Source organism: Prosopis cineraria, unplaced genomic scaffold (assembly GCF_029017545.1).
Source record: "Prosopis cineraria cultivar Desert tree isolate PC_DT_omini unplaced genomic scaffold, ASM2901754v1 PC2, whole genome shotgun sequence".
Classification (NCBI taxonomy): Eukaryota; Viridiplantae; Streptophyta; class Magnoliopsida; order Fabales; family Fabaceae; genus Prosopis; species Prosopis cineraria.
Genome location: NW_026555333.1, coordinates 8467638 through 8485352, shown reverse-complemented (window position 1 = coordinate 8485352; position 17715 = coordinate 8467638). Strand labels below are relative to the sequence as shown.

Sequence of the window (17715 nt, the reverse complement as noted above, 5' to 3'; positions counted from 1 at the left end):
AATTCTTCTATTGCATATTATATCCGGTTCCTTGTTCCTTCACAACGTTGACCATCTTTGGTGCATGATTGTAGGTATTGTGAACTTATGACCAATATATATATATATATGATTGACTTGTTGGGATAATAGTACGTTACGTTTACATGCAAAGGATTGGATTATAAATTGGACATAATAATTACATGATAAAACTTCGCTCAAGAGATGGTGCTAGAATATGAGTACAAAATTATGACGGTTCTTATAAATTATAATTAGGATTAACGGATTTTAGACTTTTAGTCAATAATTTCTGCACAAGTTATGGTGTTCAAATTTAATTTGAGATTGATGATTCCTTAACTTGTTGAAATTAGGATTGACGTAACCTATTCAATCTTGTCAAATGGATAGTGCCAATATCTAGCAAGTCCGGTCCAGGATTGAAGATGCGTTATCCGCGTGTTTTATGGTTATAAATTGCATTTCTCTTGGTTCCTTCGTTCTTGTCATCATGTAATTGCTCTTGAACTCTTTCAATTAAATGTTTTCTCAATTTAAAATTATAGGGAAAAATAGTAACTATAAACATATAACTCGTGGCCTTTTAGACTCATCCCTCGCATGGCAAAACCCACATTTTTGTCAACTAGTGTCAACCTCCGTCCAACGCATGGATGTGGAATGAAAACAAATGAGATAGGCTATTGTGAAAAGAAAAAAATAGGAACATGAAGTTAGCCATGTATGTCATGCAACAATTTTGATCTTATGCATAATGATGTTCTTTAAATCTGTTTTTCAAATATGTGGTCATTACTAATCTTTAATGTTTTGTTTTAGTACACGGTGGGGCAAAGCCCAAACAAAGTTACTTCAAAATCAATGATCTTTATTTTTTTTAATTGCGCATATACATGTTTAAATCTTTGAATCTTTTAACATACAAGAAATTTAGAGAATTAATTAGGTTGTTTTTTTAACCAACAAATTAATTAGGCTGTTTAAATATGATTAAGCTTCCATTCATTTTATTTCTAATGAGATATAAGTTTTAATAAAATGAAGTGAATGTAAATATGTTTTTGTACAATCAATCATTAATTATAATTCATTTTGTTATGATTTATATTTATCTTTGTATTTATTAAGAAACAGAATTAAATTACAATTTATAAATGACACGAAGTTAATTAAATATGTTAGAGTAGAAATATCTATAAATAAGTATTTAAATAAAGTTAAATTTAATAACTTGAGTTATGATTTTCAAAATTTGACTTTCCATGCAATTGTAATAATGAAAATAATTGATTATATCAATATGACTTCAAACAAATTTAATTCTTCTTAAATTATCAATCATTACTTAGCAGGCATGCACCATAATTCCAGGCCCAAGAAAAAAAATCACCTTAGTAATCATTGAGACAAAGTGACGTCGAGTTTTGGATTTCAAAACTGTTTTTTCGGTAGTCCATGATGAGATAGAAATATTTTATTATTTTTTTATTAAAAAATATAAAATATTTTTAAAGGATTTGAATATTTAAAAATTTAAGATATTTTTAATCTTTTGAAGTGTAATTATTATTTTTTTTAAAATATCTCTATTAATAGTGACTTTATATTTATCATAAATTATTTAATAAAGATAAATATAAAAATATATGGTTAGTTTAAAAGTAGATAACTACTTTATTTAAGGGTAAAATTTGATTAAAAATACCTTACATTTTTAAATGAAAAAATATTTTAAAATATAAATAATTTGATAAAGATAATATTTTATTAATGATGTTTTTATAAGTATTTTTCTTTCTTAATTTACAAGACACTTTAAAAAATTACATATATTAATAAAATTTATTAAATACATCTTATAATTTTATTAAATAAAATAATAAAAACTTTTAAAAATAATTTTTATTTAATATTTTATTTATAAATAAATATAAAAAAATATATAATAAGATTAATATTAAAAACACGTTAAAGTGTTTTATATTTTAAAGCATCTAAATTTTTTTTAAAATATTTTATAATTTAAAATGAAAGTAAATATATAATTTAAATAATTACAGTATAGTATTTATATTGAATAAATTTAAAATTATATTAAATAAAAAGTATTTTGAAAGTTTATTATATTAAAAAAAAATTTGCACATAGTATTATTATTAAGTTTTATTCTTTTTTTTAACAGGTTAAATTTTGTTGAAATACATAGTTTTATAAAATAATTTGAGACTATGGACTGTTCTACCTTAATTTATTCGCTTGCTTTTTAATTTCTCTTCTCTGAGACATGAATGCGAAATTGAACTCAGAATCTGATGCGACTTTTTCTTTTTCTGGGGGGAGCCAACTGACTCTGATACAGTTGATGCGCGCGACTAATAACGAAGAGAACAAAAGAAGCAGGAATAGATCGTCAAGGGTTAACACGGATTTGTACTTGGCCTAATGGCGAGCTTAGTGTCTGTGGCCGGTGCACTTACAGCGAACGATCGCCGGATTTTGTCGGCCGTGAACACCGGAGCGTCGAGCCTTTCATTCGTCGGGTCGAGCTTCATTGTGCTCTGCTACGTCCTATTCACGGAGCTCCGCAAATTTTCCTTCAAGCTTGTTTTCTACCTTGCCCTCTCTGTATGCATCCCATTCCACCCTATTTGGATCCATCGGGTTTTGTTGGTGACGCTTAGATCTGATTTCTTTTTGTTCTCGCCTGCTGTAAATCTTTATTTATGAGCACAAATTCATTTGGCTTTTAATTGTTAGCTCTCACATAAGTAATCAGTTTGATGTCGAAACTTGAATTGGATCGACAATCAAAGCATGATTCGAGTGTCTCATTTAGGGGAAGTGTTCGAGATATGCCACTTACCTCGCCTTAGTTAGGCATAGCCAGTTTACTTTAATTATTATTATTATTATTATTATTATTATTATTATTATTATTATTATTATAAGGGTAAATTGCAGTTTTTCTCTTGTGGTTTGGCCGAAATTCAGTCTTCTTTTGAGTTGTTTAACTCTCTCACGATTTGTTCAAATACCATTTATTCAATCTCTTAGTTTACATGCAAAGTTTATCAAAAAAAAGCGAAGGTTTTGAATGATAAAGTTTCACTTATATTTTGAACATTTTTGCAGAGCATGTAGGATCAAAGGCACAATTTTAATTGTGGAATGTTATTTTAAAGTTTAAGTAAAACATTTTAACAATGACATAGCTTATTAGTTTAACTTTCGCATGATCATTTTGGTTGTAATTAAAAAAAAAATAGTCAAGGTGGTTAAGCAATAATGAAACAAATCATAAAGGAGTTGAATGAGGCACTTTAGACCTCATGGGAACAATTTGATATTGGCCAAACCACAGGGGAATGTGATTTACCTAAGTATCATTAGGACTGGCATTAGGAGTCTAACTATTAAACTGTAGTTAAAAATGTTTAATTTGATTTGACATGGGTCCTGGTGATTATAATAAACTTCTACTGGCAAAGCAAACTATAGGCCTGCTTGTTGTTGGCTTGACTTCTGGGCTTTTACGTGTAAAACTACCTTTTATTGAAAAAGTCTAATCCTGTTGGATGATTCAGAATTATTTGAAATTCAGAAAATCAATCATGTGTGTGCCCTGTGGCTGTATGCTAGTTTCGCCTCATTTTCTTTTTCAGAATTCAGATCCTTTGGTAAAGTGCTCCAATGTGACATTTTCTTTGACTGCAGGACATGCTTTGCAGTTTCTTCAACATAGTAGGGTATGGCTGCTGAATCAAGTGCAATCTTCTTCACATGTATGTTAAGGTGTTCATTACATGATTGATGGAAGTTTCATTTTGATTTAGGGACCCATCCAAAGGTTTCTTTTGTTATGCTCAGAGTTACAGCACACATTTCTTTTGTGTGGCATCTTTCCTATGGACTACAACAATTGCTTTTACCCTTCATCGTACTGTTGTTAGGCACAAAACAGATGTTGAAGATTTGGAGGCCATGTTTCATCTATATGTTTGGGGTACGTATTTATGGTTGATCAACTTTCAACTTGTTAACTTAAGGGGATGGGCAACTTTGCTGTAATCTACTCCACCAGTAACTTAGAAATTAAAATTTGGAATAATATGATTTTTAGTTCCTAAACATTCTCTCAATTATCAATTTATTCCTTGAACTTTGAGTCAATACAACTCCATCCTTGTAGTTTATTGAGTTAATGAATTATAAGGATTGAGTTGTAGCAATTCAAAGAACTATAAGGATTGAATTGTTTCAAGTCAAGAAATTATAGGGATTGAGTTGTTTTGATTCAAAGTTAAAGGCCTGAATCAATACTTACCAAAAAAAAGGTTTGAAACAATAATTGAAGAAGTGTTTAGGGACTAAAAGTTACTCTCTCTATTAAAAAATGTAAAGTATTTTTTGAGGGGTTAGATATTCCAAAATGTAAGTCATTTTTAGTCTTTTAAAGTGTAATCATTACTTCTTTTCTTTTCTTTTTTATTTCAAAAAGTGTCCCTATTGAATAGATCACTTTATATTTTTTTAGGGTGAAACACCCTATTAAATAGAAGTAAATATGAAAAGATTTTGTTAGTTTAAAGATAAATAACTACTTTATTGGGGGTGAAATTTAGTTAAAAATATCCTACATTTTTAAATGGAGGGAATATATTTTTTCTTAAACTTTAGAAGAAATTTATTGTGTATTTGACTATTTGGTTTTATTCAAATACCAATAGTATGATTTCCTAGGTCCATTTTTTATTCCAGTTTCCACCCATTCTTATAATTAGTTCAAATCTTTAATTGCAGTGAGCTCATTTGACAAAATTTTTACTATTTCTAGGTACGTCCCTAGTCATGACAGTCAGTCGCTCCTTTGGTAATGACCATAGACATTTTGGCACATGGTGTTCTAGTCAAATGGGTCGCACAGGGAAGGCAAGTATTGTTGACAAGAGCTACCTTGGGTTTTATTTTCAAGTATTTTAATTTCTCTAAAATAAAGTATAATTTTCCCCTTTTCAGATTTCCTTTTAAAGTACACAAGTGCTTCATTTCATATCTCAATTCCATATTATTTGTTCAAGTCCTATTTGTTTTTGAATGTAATGTTGCTTTTTTTTTGGGGGGGGGGTTCATGTTGCAATTCTTCAATCGAATTCCTAATTATCAGCATGCAAAGTAGCTAAAATTAACTGGAAAATAACCATGCAATGTGCAAAAGTTTGGGGCTCTGCTGAAAATTCAGTATGGCATTCTATCCCTACTTTTATGATTGGCCTATATGCTCTTTGTAATGACATTATCTAGACGAAGTTGGTGACAAGAAACACCAAGCTGTTATAATGACATTATCTAAATGAAGTTGGTGATAATAAATGAGGAAAAGTAGTCATTTAGTCTTTCAATTTCAACTCAATTATAACTCAGTCCTTTAAGTTTGATTTATCACAACTTGGTCCCTCAAATTTCTTTTATTTTATAATTGTGTCCCTACTGTCAGTGAACCAAGAGATACCATGCTTATGTGTCACAAACATTACTTACATGGCATCTTAGACAGCACCATGTCAAATTTGGAAGGAAAAAAAATTGGACTTGAACACATTAGATTTGAATCCTTCAAATCATATTAATAAAGCATTTCAAGGCATGAGAATTCTTCAGTGTGAAACTATGAATTACTGAAACCAGAAGTGATGATTAAAAAACCAAACGAGAAAGAGATTCTTATCGGGAGACTCATTTTCTAAGTTGAACTGGGAGTAATGAAGGTCAAAGGCACCTTCTTTCAGGTACTGTCAGAACAAGGGTGCTACCAAATCACCAACTTTTGATTCTGGCACCATCATGACCTTAACTGGTCCCAGGCTTCCCAGAACAGTTCTTGAGGCAGCAGCTTTGGTGGTTGCCAGGGTAGGCCTCCGTCCGGTGTGCTTTCTATGCAAGATGAGGTCTGACACAGTCTTTGGCTGGCGAAATTGATGCTTGATTTGCTCCAAGCGCATTTCTCTACCCATTTCCTCACTTTTTTCCCCCTTTTCAGATGTCTTATTTTGATTTGTCGTTATTTTATTTTTCCAAATCTGTTGTCGTCAAGTTATTTGGTTTTTCCAAATCTGATGTGGTGCAAACCAGGATGCCATTTAAGCAATGGTTGTGATATGTAAGCATGGTATCTCTAGGTTCACTGACAGTTAGGGACAGAATTATAAAATAAAAGAAACTTGACAGACTGTGTTGCAATGAGTCAAACTTAAAGGGTTGAGTCATAATTGAGTTGAAAGTTGAAGGACTGATGGACTAATTTTCCCTAATAAATACTATACTGTTGTTTTTTGCATCAATTTTTTAAGTGCTTTTTCGTAAATATTAAACTGTTCAAGAGAGAAAAAGCAGAACGACAAGACAAGCCTCTATTTTCTGCAACTTTTGTACTGCAGCTGTACTGAATTTGAGTTTGATATTTTGTTTGTAAAATAGCATGAAAAAGCTCCCTTTATCTCCGTCTTCTAAAATCAAACTTCTTTTCTTGTGCAGGCAGTTCATTTTATCACATTTTATATGCCACTTTGGGGTGCAATTCTTTACAATGGGTTTACATATTTTCAAGTAATACGCATGCTGAACAATGCAACCCGTGTATGTGCTCAAATTGTCAGGTTTTTTTTTTTTTTTTCCTTAGCATTGATTTTGGAAGCTTTAAACCTTACCATTTTCTTGTGAATTTCAGATGGCAGTTGGTATTTCAGACCGAAATTATGTCTCAGATACAAGGGATAATATGAAGGTAATTTATAGTCTGACTACTAATACAATATTGGAAGTATAAAAATCCATGCACGTGGACGAGGAACCCTGTTTTCCTCCTCCCTCCTAACTAAAAGGAAACAAAACGACAATAAATGAACATAGGATAACCTTCTAGCAGTTATTTGCTGCTGTTAACATTTCTAATCTTAGAATTCTCATTGTTTGGGCTATTCTTTTTCTTTATCTGCCTTTCTTGTCATGTGGCATATTTATTGCAATCTATCATGTTATTGTTTGTGCTCGAACGTATTGCTTAAACTGAAACTATAATTACTGTCTCATCTGCATCTTTCCTCTACAAGGTATATCATCTTTTTCTTTCCCCCTAACTTTGCAGGCTGTGAGTCGCTGGGGATACTATCCTCTGATTCTAATAGGATCATTTGCATTTGGCACTATCAACCGCATTCATGATTTTATTGAACCTGACCATAAGATCTTTTGGCTTTCATTTCTAGACGTTGGAACGGCTGCCCTTATGGTATGACAAAATCATTGTACTTGCTGTTTTCAGCTATATTTACATTATTGCTCTATTATAACCTGTTAGCGTGGAATTTTGTCCATACTGTAGAACTTCCCTGGCTAAGCGGGCATTCTAAATCATTTTCAAGGATAATTATGCACAAAGGAAGTATTTGCCATTGATGTAGTTTATAATACACAGAAATGTTATATGCCATTTCCAATTAGTGCACTGAATTTGGCATCCTGTATTACAGATTTTTATGTTGTATGAAGAGTGAACATCAAGTTCTGTCACGAGGTACTAAAATGTATTGCTGATTTTTTGCACTCCCTCTACATGTTGCAGGGCCTCTTCAACTCAATAGCATATGGCCTCAATTCTTCTGTTCGTCGAGCAATTTGTGAGAGGCTAAACATGTAAGCCCTACTTGTATTCTATTTATATTCCTTGAGAAATTCCTGTTTGCTTCCTTTGCCCTCTCTGTTGTTCCCTTGACTTTGAGATTCGTCTCACGTGGCTATCCTGGCAAGATTCAAATCTATTACTAACTGAATCCCTCTTGGCTTCTTCATATTCCTCCAACTCTAATCTTCTCCAGGTCAATTCATTTGTCATTCTTATTTCTACATGTACAACCTTGTGATATGTGACCATTAGCTGGAAGAACATTATTTAGAATACTTATCATCTATTTTTGGAGGTTTTTTAATTTTGACTGGTGGGTTGAGAATCACTAATGTGTTTTCTTGTTCCTTTTCTGAGAAAGACGATCACTAGTGTATTTGTGAGGACGTAATTACGTTTTAGCTCATTCAATTAAAACAAACAACCAGACATTTATTCTTTTCATATGCCAGGTTCTTGCCAGAGAGACTTTGCAGATGGCTTCCTAACAATTTGAAGTATAGAAACCAACAGCAAGAAAGTGAGCTAGTCTCGTTAAAGATTGAAGATGAACGATAGTAAATGGACATGGCATGAACCTCCATACCAAATTTTGACGTTTTTCATCCTAGTTTAGGTAGACGAAGTTTTCATGGGGATCAAAAGGTCTGCTAGCAGCATTCATTCAATGCTATTTGTTGCATTGCTCTGTCACTCACTGATTTGAATCATGTAATCATATGAAATCTGGCTTGCATGCCCATGCCTGGCACTTGTCATAGAAAACAGCGGATGAGCCAGCTTATTTTGATGTGTCGGGAATCTATGATTATGCTCAAGCTAAGGCCCACTTGTGACTGCTGCAACAACTAGCAAGGGCAATTTTTTAATGGAGGTGTAGACTCCTGTTCCTGTAGTTATTTTTGCAGATCCTAATTTTGAGCATTTTGTACATGTCCCTGTATCTCTCATTTTTGAGATAGGACGTTTGATTGATATTTTTTGTAGTATAATATTGGGGCACATCCAAATGTTGCACTATCTTTTCCAGATCGGCACTGTATTTACTATTTTACTCCTCTCCCGGCAATTAAGGTGAAAGCTTGAAATTTATATGCCCATTCCAAATTTGCCTTTCGGCCTTTTGGACGAGTAGGGTTGGATCTCTCTCAACAAAGGACGAGTTTCCAAAACTCGATGCTAAGATTCGGGTTAAACAAGCTGGCCTTTATGGGACGAATTGGATGCTCTCAGTAAAAAAGTATTTTGTTGCAAATTTTAAAATTTAAATAAAAAATTTTCTTAGGTGCAGCATGATGTACATGATAACTTGAAAATTGTTGTAGGTTGTGCTTAGTTTTGAACATTTAAATCCTACTAAAATTAATTATAGAGAAAAAAATTAAATGAATAAAAGAATTTATATAATGTCTAATAAAAAATGAGTAAATTGGCATAATGGTCATGAAAAATACAATTCTCATCAATTATGAATGATGTTTTTAAATATTTTTGAATAAGGTCTATTTACAAAATTAATAAGGGATTTTTTTTTTCATAGAACAAATATATTATTAATATTAAAACACTTTACATAAAGTTATCCATGAATATATCTCCTATAACTAACTAAATGATTTTAACCTTTAACTAATTGAATCAAATCTCTACACACACATCCATCATATATTTTCCTCTTTCACAATAATTCCTTCCTTTTTTTGGTGCGCAGAGGAATCAAAATGATATTCACATATTGTTTTTTTTTTATTCTAACAAATGCACACTCTTTTGCAAGAGACATCCGAATATGAGTAGTTAAATTTTGTACCTTTGCAAATGAATCTCATTGCTAGACTTCCTTGCATAAAGATGAATGTAAACCTAAAACTTTTATTGCAGAGGAGTATTTAATTTTTGGTGATAAACTAAGATCTATATAATTTTGTATAGCTTATGTTTGATTTATTTTGAGCAAATAATTTTTTTTGTGTGTTTATGATCTACGATAGTATATTAGTGATACACAATTGTATATCGCTAACAGACCATATTAATGAAAACTTATCAACATTATTTAATCTTGTAGATATGAAAATATTTAATCTTGTCATTTCTTATGATGAAAAATGAGATTTATTAGTTAAGGTATTTGATTCTCTATAATAAGCTAAAACGTTTAAAATTTTTTATGAACTATCTTTGAATGTTTTGGACAAATAATTTTTTTTTTTTGTGTTTCTAATCTATGATAATATATTAGTGATGTACAATTGTATATCACTGATAAACTATATCAATAAAAACTTATTAACACCATTTCATTTTGTAGATACAAAGATACTTAATCTCATTATTATTTTTTAATGAGGGCCAAATAAAGCTCTCTTCCATTTTTAAATGTTTGAAATAAGGTTTTTGTCCAAGTGAAAAATATTCAAGAGAAGGTGATATTATTTGCAAAAAGGATAGTTTTATCATATAAAGCTAACTACATATTAAAACAACCATAATGCAAAATTTAACAAATGTTAGGCTATTTATTGGGTTTTATTTCATAAAACGTGCTATATATATGCAAAAGCTCCAATAAAATATATGAAAACAACAAAAAAGATTACATGAAATCATTTTCTTTCTTTTTTTTTTCCTCTTTTTTTGGCAACAGCAAATCATATTCAAAATTGAAAAATGTTGTAATTTTAATAAATTTTATTTTAACCTCAACTAAGTCTATGGACGGCAGAAAAACCGTCTTTCACAGTTTTAACTAGGTGCGTCCTTCGACAACCTCTTAATTTCTAAATTATTTTAGGCGACAAAGGGATGCTAACTAACTAATTAAGGCTTAGGACTGTTAAGTTTACAGAAACAAGCAACCTGCATCATGATTCTACGAAGCAAATCTGGTGCAGTCGACAACTTCTTCGTTTCAGTCAGCTAGTAATACCCGACCCATAAATTATAAGGTATGAAATTCTAATATTACAACGTTATCGGGTGTACTGTAAAAATCGATGATTTAATTAATGATCCATTCTTGATAAATCCAATGCTGTTTGTCCACTTCTGCTGCGGATGGAGTGGGGTGCCTACTTCGTTACCAACTTGAACGACGTTTCATCGTTTTGACACCTATACTCGAACCCCAGGATCAGAAGCTTGCGTGGCAACGGTAAATACCGAATGCATACAAGAAAATCCGTTAATCAGTTTGCAGCAATTCGGCAGTCTGCCCTTGTGACAGAGACATCCCATGCATATTGGGAAATCATTCTAGTTCCTGTTCCCACACTAGCTTTTACACCTGCCTTCACATTAACACTAGTTTTATCAGAACTCAGAAGCCCACTCCTATTAATATTATCTTCACTTGTGTTGAACCCGCCAAAATGTTGAAATGTTCAATGCATGTTTCCTCCCAATTAATTACGCATGGAATTATTGCCCCTCTTACACTAATCAAACTACACCAAAATGATTTCGATTTTCAAATTTAAAGTTTCAAGTCTGCGATCAGAATTGCACATTCATGGACACCCAAAGACGCAACACCCCACAACCCCGATCTCAAATTCCCAGAAAAGAGAAGGGCAAAATAAAAATAAAAATAAAAAAGGGTGTAACGCAGCTGACATGTACTCGTAAGCGTACAAGAGTAGAAGAGGGAATTCGAGCAACATCGATGTTTCCCAAGTCTCTAAGCACAGGGACAGGCACTGCCAACAACTAGCGAAATTCCTTCTTCATCCTCAGACCTGAAAAAGAAATAGCCGATGGCAAGACCGACCACGATCGCCACAAGGACCCCTCCGTTAAAGGACATGACAGCCAGCATCAGCAAATACCCGATCGCCGAATTAAATCCAAACAGCAACGCTCCGGCGAGCTTCACCCCTAATTTGGCCTTGTCTCCGGCAAGATTTGGTCGGAGAAGAGGGATCTGATTCTGGGGCGTCGTAGCGGACGGCACATCGAATGTAATGGCCTTGAGGCGAAGGCGACGATTCTCCAGATACTGGTAGAAAGCAGAGACCAGGAGACACGCCAGCAGACTCAACGCGTAACTCGTCCATGAATCGGTCTTCCAGGAATCGATGAGAAGGGTAACCTTTTTGCTCCAGTAGAAGGTCATGTGCATCATCTTGGCCTGTTGATGGAAAACCAGCAACGGAGGAAATCCGATGGCTCAAGTCTGAAAATTGACCCGCTGGGGAAGAAGATTCTGATTTTGACTCAAATGGGCCGTAATGCGGCCCAGTACTCCACAAATGTACGTTTTTTACGACATTCATCTCGGCCACGATAAAATACCCCCCGGGAAGTTTCTATTTACGAATTTGTGCCCTCGTTCTCTGCATTTCACTGCCATGCTCGGCAAGGCTGTTTAGGGAATTCGACTTTATGGCCCAATTGGTAGTACATACATCTCGTTATCAAAAGGGGGCAGTACTTTTGCTATTAAAAAAAAAAAATTTTGAAGGTTAAACTGTAAAATAAACTTGCCAAAAACAAAACTCTAAATTTATTTGAACAACACTCAAAAATATATTTAAATTATATTTAGGATGTATTTTTTTTCAAATATAAACTGAAAAACAACTACACACCCTCGCATGGGACTGGAACACTTGGTAACAAGCATGTAAACAACGTAAACAACAACTCATTGTTTAATTAACTAGTTATGAATTTTACTTGTTGTGACATAAATTAAATGTAGATATCATCTTAAATAAAAGAAGAAGTCATGAAAGTTTGCATACATTAATTTGCTTCTCCTTCACTCGAGTTATTTTTTTTTTTATAAATACATCCTAGGGTTAAGTTTCCTTCTATTGTTACGATTAATTCATTAATTCATATACCCCCGAAGTATTGAACATGAATAATTGCCAAAAAAATTATTTTTCTTTGGCCAAATTAAAAAACGACGATTTTTCATAAAATGATTTCTGACTCCAGCAATTAACAAATGTTGACAAGTTTAATAATTTCCACACAATTAGAAATAAATATTGATAAATACAAATCTAAGATCCTATGTTGACCAACCCTTGCCTTTGTAACTTTTTGTGGCCACGAATAGGATGCATCAAATCCGTCCTATTCTGGGACCCATATATTTTGGGCTCTTCGTAGCTATCCGCTATCAAAAATATCTTACACTCTAAAATTTCTTGAATTTGAGAATAAATGAGCCGCCTAATAAATCAAGTGATGATGGATGCGTCTCATAGGCGACAATGCGAATGTGGGACAATATAAATATATAATCTGTATATAAAATGAAGGAAAAATTGGAAGCATTTGACGCCAAATGTAACAACAATACTGAAATCATCCCGGTATAGCACGTAGTTTCATTTATTATGTGGTAAAATTGTGAACATTCTTTAATCAAATGCCCTCAAATTCAATTAATATACAACCTATCAAATATACTCTCCCTGTTTTTTTTAATAAAAAAACTTAAAAAAAAATATAATGAATTCAACGTTCCACTTGCACAGCTAGTTAAGAAAAAATTTTGAGTTTTATAGTCTAAAATAAGATTAATTTCAACATAACTATTTTATTCTTTAGAAAATAAGTACCATTTAAAGCATTAAAAGTTAATTATCCAAATATTATTATCTTCTCTCATCGATTCCTTTCATTTCATTAAAATTCACCTCCTTTTCTCCTATGAACCAAACAAACAACATCTGCGAGTCCAGCTATGAATAAATTATCATCTTGTTGCTATTTAAACTAAATATTTTTTCACCAAAAAATAAATAATTTTAAATATTACAAATCATTTAGGTAATATTCAGAGGAACATATTTTATTGTTAAAATAGTATGATATCAAAAGCTATGTTTGTAAAAACATACAAAGACGATATACTTTGTGGCTACTTATGTATTGTTATCGATTTTTTTTTTTTTGGCCTGAAACATATGTATTGTTATTGATTAGTGTGTTTTGTCCTAGGCAAAAAAATACTCCCTCCATTTTTATATATAAAAAATTTTTTTATCCATAAATACAAGATGTTATTAGTATATTTTTTTTAATGAAGGGACCATTATATCCTTATTAAATTAAAAAAAAGATTAATTCTTTAATTAATTTACTTTAAAAAAGGGATTTAGTTTTTATTTATAATAATTAGGGGTAAAATTAAAATGTTACTATGCTTTTAATTTGAAAACTAATTTTTATTAATTTATATGATTAGATTAAAAATATGGTGTATATACAGAGACGAAGGGACTAATTGTGATTTGTAAGTGTGAAAGTTTACACCTCGTGGCCGTGCACAGCGGTGAGTGCCCTGGCGACGCCCATGTGGGAGGTTGCATTTTTCTAGCTTTCGACATTCTAACTTTTTTATATTTTTGCGACAAATACAACAGCAGATCAGTCCAATTTTTCCAATGATAAAATTCTCAACGGAAACACAATTTTAGAACCAGTGAGTTTTAAAAATGAGGAACTGCAAACCTGTGGATATATCAAAGAGTGGAAAACGGAAAGCCTGATGCCTTAACGGGCATGTCGCTCGGTCAACTTTTGGCAAACACATGGACGCCATGCCAGAGATAACCCTCTGAATTCAATACTAATGGCGTTTTGCTGGCAAAAGAGGTTCTAACAGCGTTTGGACCAAAACGCAGCGTCAAAGCGGGCGAACAAATAGCATTTTTATAAAGTGATAACTAGAATCGTAATCGGGGATTTGACGCAGTGAGGTACCCAAATATACCATTAGGATAAAGCTTATGGTATTGGATGGTGGACCCCGTCTTCCATACCCTCATAACTACGTACCGTACAGATATTTTCTTCTTCTGCTCTTCCTTCTCACCCTCTTCTTCCTCCTCTCCAATCTCCACACCTCGCTTTCTTGGTGCCTCTCTTTCTTCTGACATCACTATCATCACCAGCGTCTCCCCTGGCTCAATCCTTCCTTCGGAACCACCATGCATGTATACAAACCGAATTATCAGATATGGTATTATAAAGAACAATTAGCCGCTAACTCTGGCACAAGTCATATAAGTTTTAAATGAAGAACAAGGATCCATTATTCTAGTTGAGAAGTCTTCGAAACATAAAGATCTACGGAACTGGCCAGTGCATTATTCAACATTAGAATACATATCATATGATGCAAATGCTAAGCGTGAAGGCCAGACTTCAATGAAGGCGAGACAGAGATTTTAAAATCAGGGCTGTTTTCAGACAACCCCGAGGCCAATGCGATTCCAATAGGCTGCTTGCAGTTCATCGATCAAGTGGCCTTATCAATTACTCTGCCGTGACCTTCTCCCTAGTCGCTCCGTTTCTGACTCCCTGTCATGGTAGAGAAGCAGCTCTGAGACCTCCCCAATGGTCGACACGTCATCCCTTCGTTCCTAGGACTTTCCAAGCTCCGCAACATCAGCTGCTTCATGGCTTTTATCAAATCCTCGGTGGCATTGTTGGGAGGGCTTGTTTCTGTGAACTGTTGACGGAACTTCTTGTGACTCTTCACTGCTTCGTCCACGGTAATGTCTCCCTCCGACCTGTGTTCCTCGTCCTTCACTGCCTCTGCACAGAGCCCGCAAATCCAACGACCTTGATATTTCTCTCGCACACCACCGACGTATGCCACAGTGCTCTCCTCCGTCAGTTCGCAGCAATAGCATTTTACATGTACTGTTTCTGCCCTCATCGCCAATGCTTGTGCCTGTGGCTGCGTCTCAATGCCAGATAGCGATTTCGTTTCCTTCAAAATTCTAGCTGCCATGATATCCTCTCTGGTTCACAAAATCCAACATCTTAAAGTTTGAAGAAAAAATTTTGACCGTGTAATGGAAAACAGAGATATGTAAATTGCGGAAGGAAATTTGTCTTAATCTTTTTACCTTCCGCCGAAATCACCCTATATATGAACAATAGAATAATATTCCAAGATCAGTTAAAAAATACTCAAAGGATCTAAAACAGATGCGAGATGATATGTATTTTTGGGAAGAAAAAGAATTATCGCTCCTTTTCCCACTTGATTTCTTCAACTTTTTCGCTCCCCGGAAACAGAACTTCAAGCGGCATACAATTCATTTCAGAGCCTGGATTGGCTCTGTGATCCTTCCCTAAAAGCGAACTATTTTCAGACACACTGAATCTCTGTGCAAATCAGATTCTCTAATCTTCCCGTGTTTCAGACTTTCAGCAGATGAGCAGAATGAAGAGCGTGTGCATGAAACGAGAGGGACCTTTGTTCCTCCTGCTATTTATTGACAAAAATATGGCGGTTTGACGGGTGCAAATTTTTCAAGACAAGTAAATGCTAAATTGAAATCGACTAAATGTTATCATCACTTCAATAATACATTTATTAAGCCGTAGCACTCATATATGGTTAACAGACTAGGTACAATGTACTACAGGAATCATTTCTTTTCTTTTCTTGTCTTGTTTTTTTCTCTTAAGATTTGTGAAGCTTAATCAATCTGCCAGCTGGTAGAGCAAGCTATTCCTTTTAACGGTGTTGCTGGCCTAAGGTGCAAATATAGTTGAGTGTTCCACTTTGGGGCCTTGAAATTGACAAGAGAGAGCGCACTTGTGGTTGTGGGAGAGCCAAGGACTCATGAGCCTTACCCATGTCCTGTGAGAGCCTTTGATACTCTTTCCTCTCCTCTCTTTATCTTATACGTACAATGTGTTATGTGTTGTATTTCTTTGTTTGAGTTGCTGAGGACTTTGTAGTATTAAGCTAAAGTACGCGAACCCCTAGCGTTCTTGAAGTCAAGGGATGACTGTTCACTGGTCTGCTGAGGTGCCGGTAGCAAATGTTGTTACGGCAAGTAAACCTTGCAGCCTGGCCTGCCAGTGACGATAGAAAACAGAACGTGGCCATCAAACCCATCAACGTTAGGGGATAACCATGAATCACAGTTTTTTAGTATTTTATACTCTCCAGCAATCACCCCCTCCACCCAACTGCTGATCTTATCATGTATTCCACCCACACTAACAGCGTGTTTGGATTGAGAGTATAATCAATTTTTGAAAAAAATTATCCAAACAGTTAAAAAATTTGATAATTAATAAATTAATTATTAATCCAGAATCACATTTTTAAATAAGCTCTGAAATGTTGCTTATAAATTCAATTTTACTGTTGAATAATATTTTCACTTTTTAAATAAAGTTTAACAAATTTAATAATATTAAGTATAATTTTGTCAAAAATTTAATTTTGAAAAGTAATGTCCTTTATGATAATTTATATTGCTAAAATTAATTTTTAAAAAATAATATTCAAACAAATTGTGTTATAATATAATTAATTATAATTAAAATTAATCATATTATTTAATTATTTTTATAATCAATTCTACCCAATTCAAATCGAAACGGGTTATTACTCTGTTTCCCCATTTGGCCTTTTACTAAAAAGAGTATGAAGAAACCAGTGCGGGTGCTCTGTATTGTACAAAATTTTCGAAAACAAATCATGTTATTCATGACTCTCGGATATGGTATCTTGTTAGAATTTTTGACATCACACATGCATTGATCACCAGCTGGCATCTACTTTTTTTTTTTTTTTAAGATCCATAGGTGTCTTCTAATTGAAAGTAATTCTGTTTAAGGTATTGTCAGTGAGCGATTCATTCGGTGAGTTTTGAATCTTGATTTTAGTCCATTTCATCCACCTTTTATATGTAGACAGGCGAAGCGCAGAGCATACACATAGTGGTACGGGGCCTTCTCTTTGTGGCCTACACAGTTGTCCTGGACCTGCTGCTTCTGGCCCACTCTAAGTAGGATTGGGCCCATATATTTGTCGGCTGGAAATCTGAAGCCCTGCATCGGTTGGCTCGCGATAAAAGTGTCCACGAATTGAGGTTTGGGTCTCACAACAACTTGGAAGAGTTTTTACACCCAAAAAAAAAAAAAAAACTTGAAAGAGTTTGCCTTTTCTAATATTACTACCATCCTAAATTATAAGATAATTTTAAAAGTAGTTTGTTATCTTAAAACATAAATTAATTTGAAAAAAATAAGTTTCA

The 17715-nt window shown here is 33.6% G+C and overlaps 3 protein-coding genes across 3 annotated transcripts; 1 reads left to right on the top strand and 2 right to left on the bottom strand.

Moving 5' to 3' along the window:
* Positions 1–2280: 2280 nt before the first annotated feature.
* On the top strand, positions 2281–8776 carry LOC129303736 (G-protein coupled receptor 1). Its single transcript, XM_054943240.1, has 9 exons — positions 2281–2631; positions 3721–3752; positions 3840–4009; positions 4841–4939; positions 6542–6639; positions 6731–6787; positions 7148–7291; positions 7625–7695; positions 8137–8776. Exons 1-9 carry the CDS (start codon positions 2449–2451, stop codon positions 8240–8242), a joined length of 960 nt encoding a protein of 319 aa, XP_054799215.1. The 5' UTR covers positions 2281–2448; the 3' UTR covers positions 8243–8776.
* Positions 8777–11131: 2355 nt separating this feature from the next.
* On the bottom strand, positions 11132–11916 carry LOC129302909 (copper transporter 5-like). The gene has a single exon (XM_054941813.1). It carries the CDS (start codon positions 11805–11807, stop codon positions 11364–11366), a length of 444 nt encoding a protein of 147 aa, XP_054797788.1. The 5' UTR covers positions 11808–11916; the 3' UTR covers positions 11132–11363.
* A 2794-nt stretch (positions 11917–14710) lies between these two features.
* LOC129302908 (uncharacterized) lies at positions 14711–16228 on the bottom strand. Its single transcript, XM_054941811.1, has 2 exons — positions 15562–16228; positions 14711–15453 (listed from the first exon to the last, which is right to left on the bottom strand). The coding sequence occupies exon 2, from the start codon at positions 15441–15443 to the stop codon at positions 14985–14987; it is 459 nt and encodes a 152-aa protein (XP_054797786.1). The 5' UTR covers positions 15444–15453; positions 15562–16228; the 3' UTR covers positions 14711–14984.
* Between the last annotated feature and the right edge of the window lie 1487 nt (positions 16229–17715).

What these genes read in the sequence shown, in the direction of transcription:
- LOC129303736 (XM_054943240.1), top strand. Translation starts at nt 2,449, where the DNA reads ATGGCGAGCTTAGTGTCTGTGGCCGGTGCACTTACAGCGAACGATCGC. An exon ending in AGTTTCTTCAACATAGTAGG is followed by an intron (nt 3,753 to 3,839) that starts GTATGGCTGCTG and finishes ATTTTGATTTAG; the next exon opens with GGACCCATCCAAAGGTTTCT. An exon ending in TGCTGAACAATGCAACCCGT is followed by an intron (nt 6,640 to 6,730) that starts GTATGTGCTCAA and finishes TGTGAATTTCAG; the next exon opens with ATGGCAGTTGGTATTTCAGA.
- LOC129302909 (XM_054941813.1), bottom strand. Translation starts at nt 11,807, where the DNA reads ATGATGCACATGACCTTCTACTGGAGCAAAAAGGTTACCCTTCTCATC.
- LOC129302908 (XM_054941811.1), bottom strand. Translation starts at nt 15,443, where the DNA reads ATGGCAGCTAGAATTTTGAAGGAAACGAAATCGCTATCTGGCATTGAG.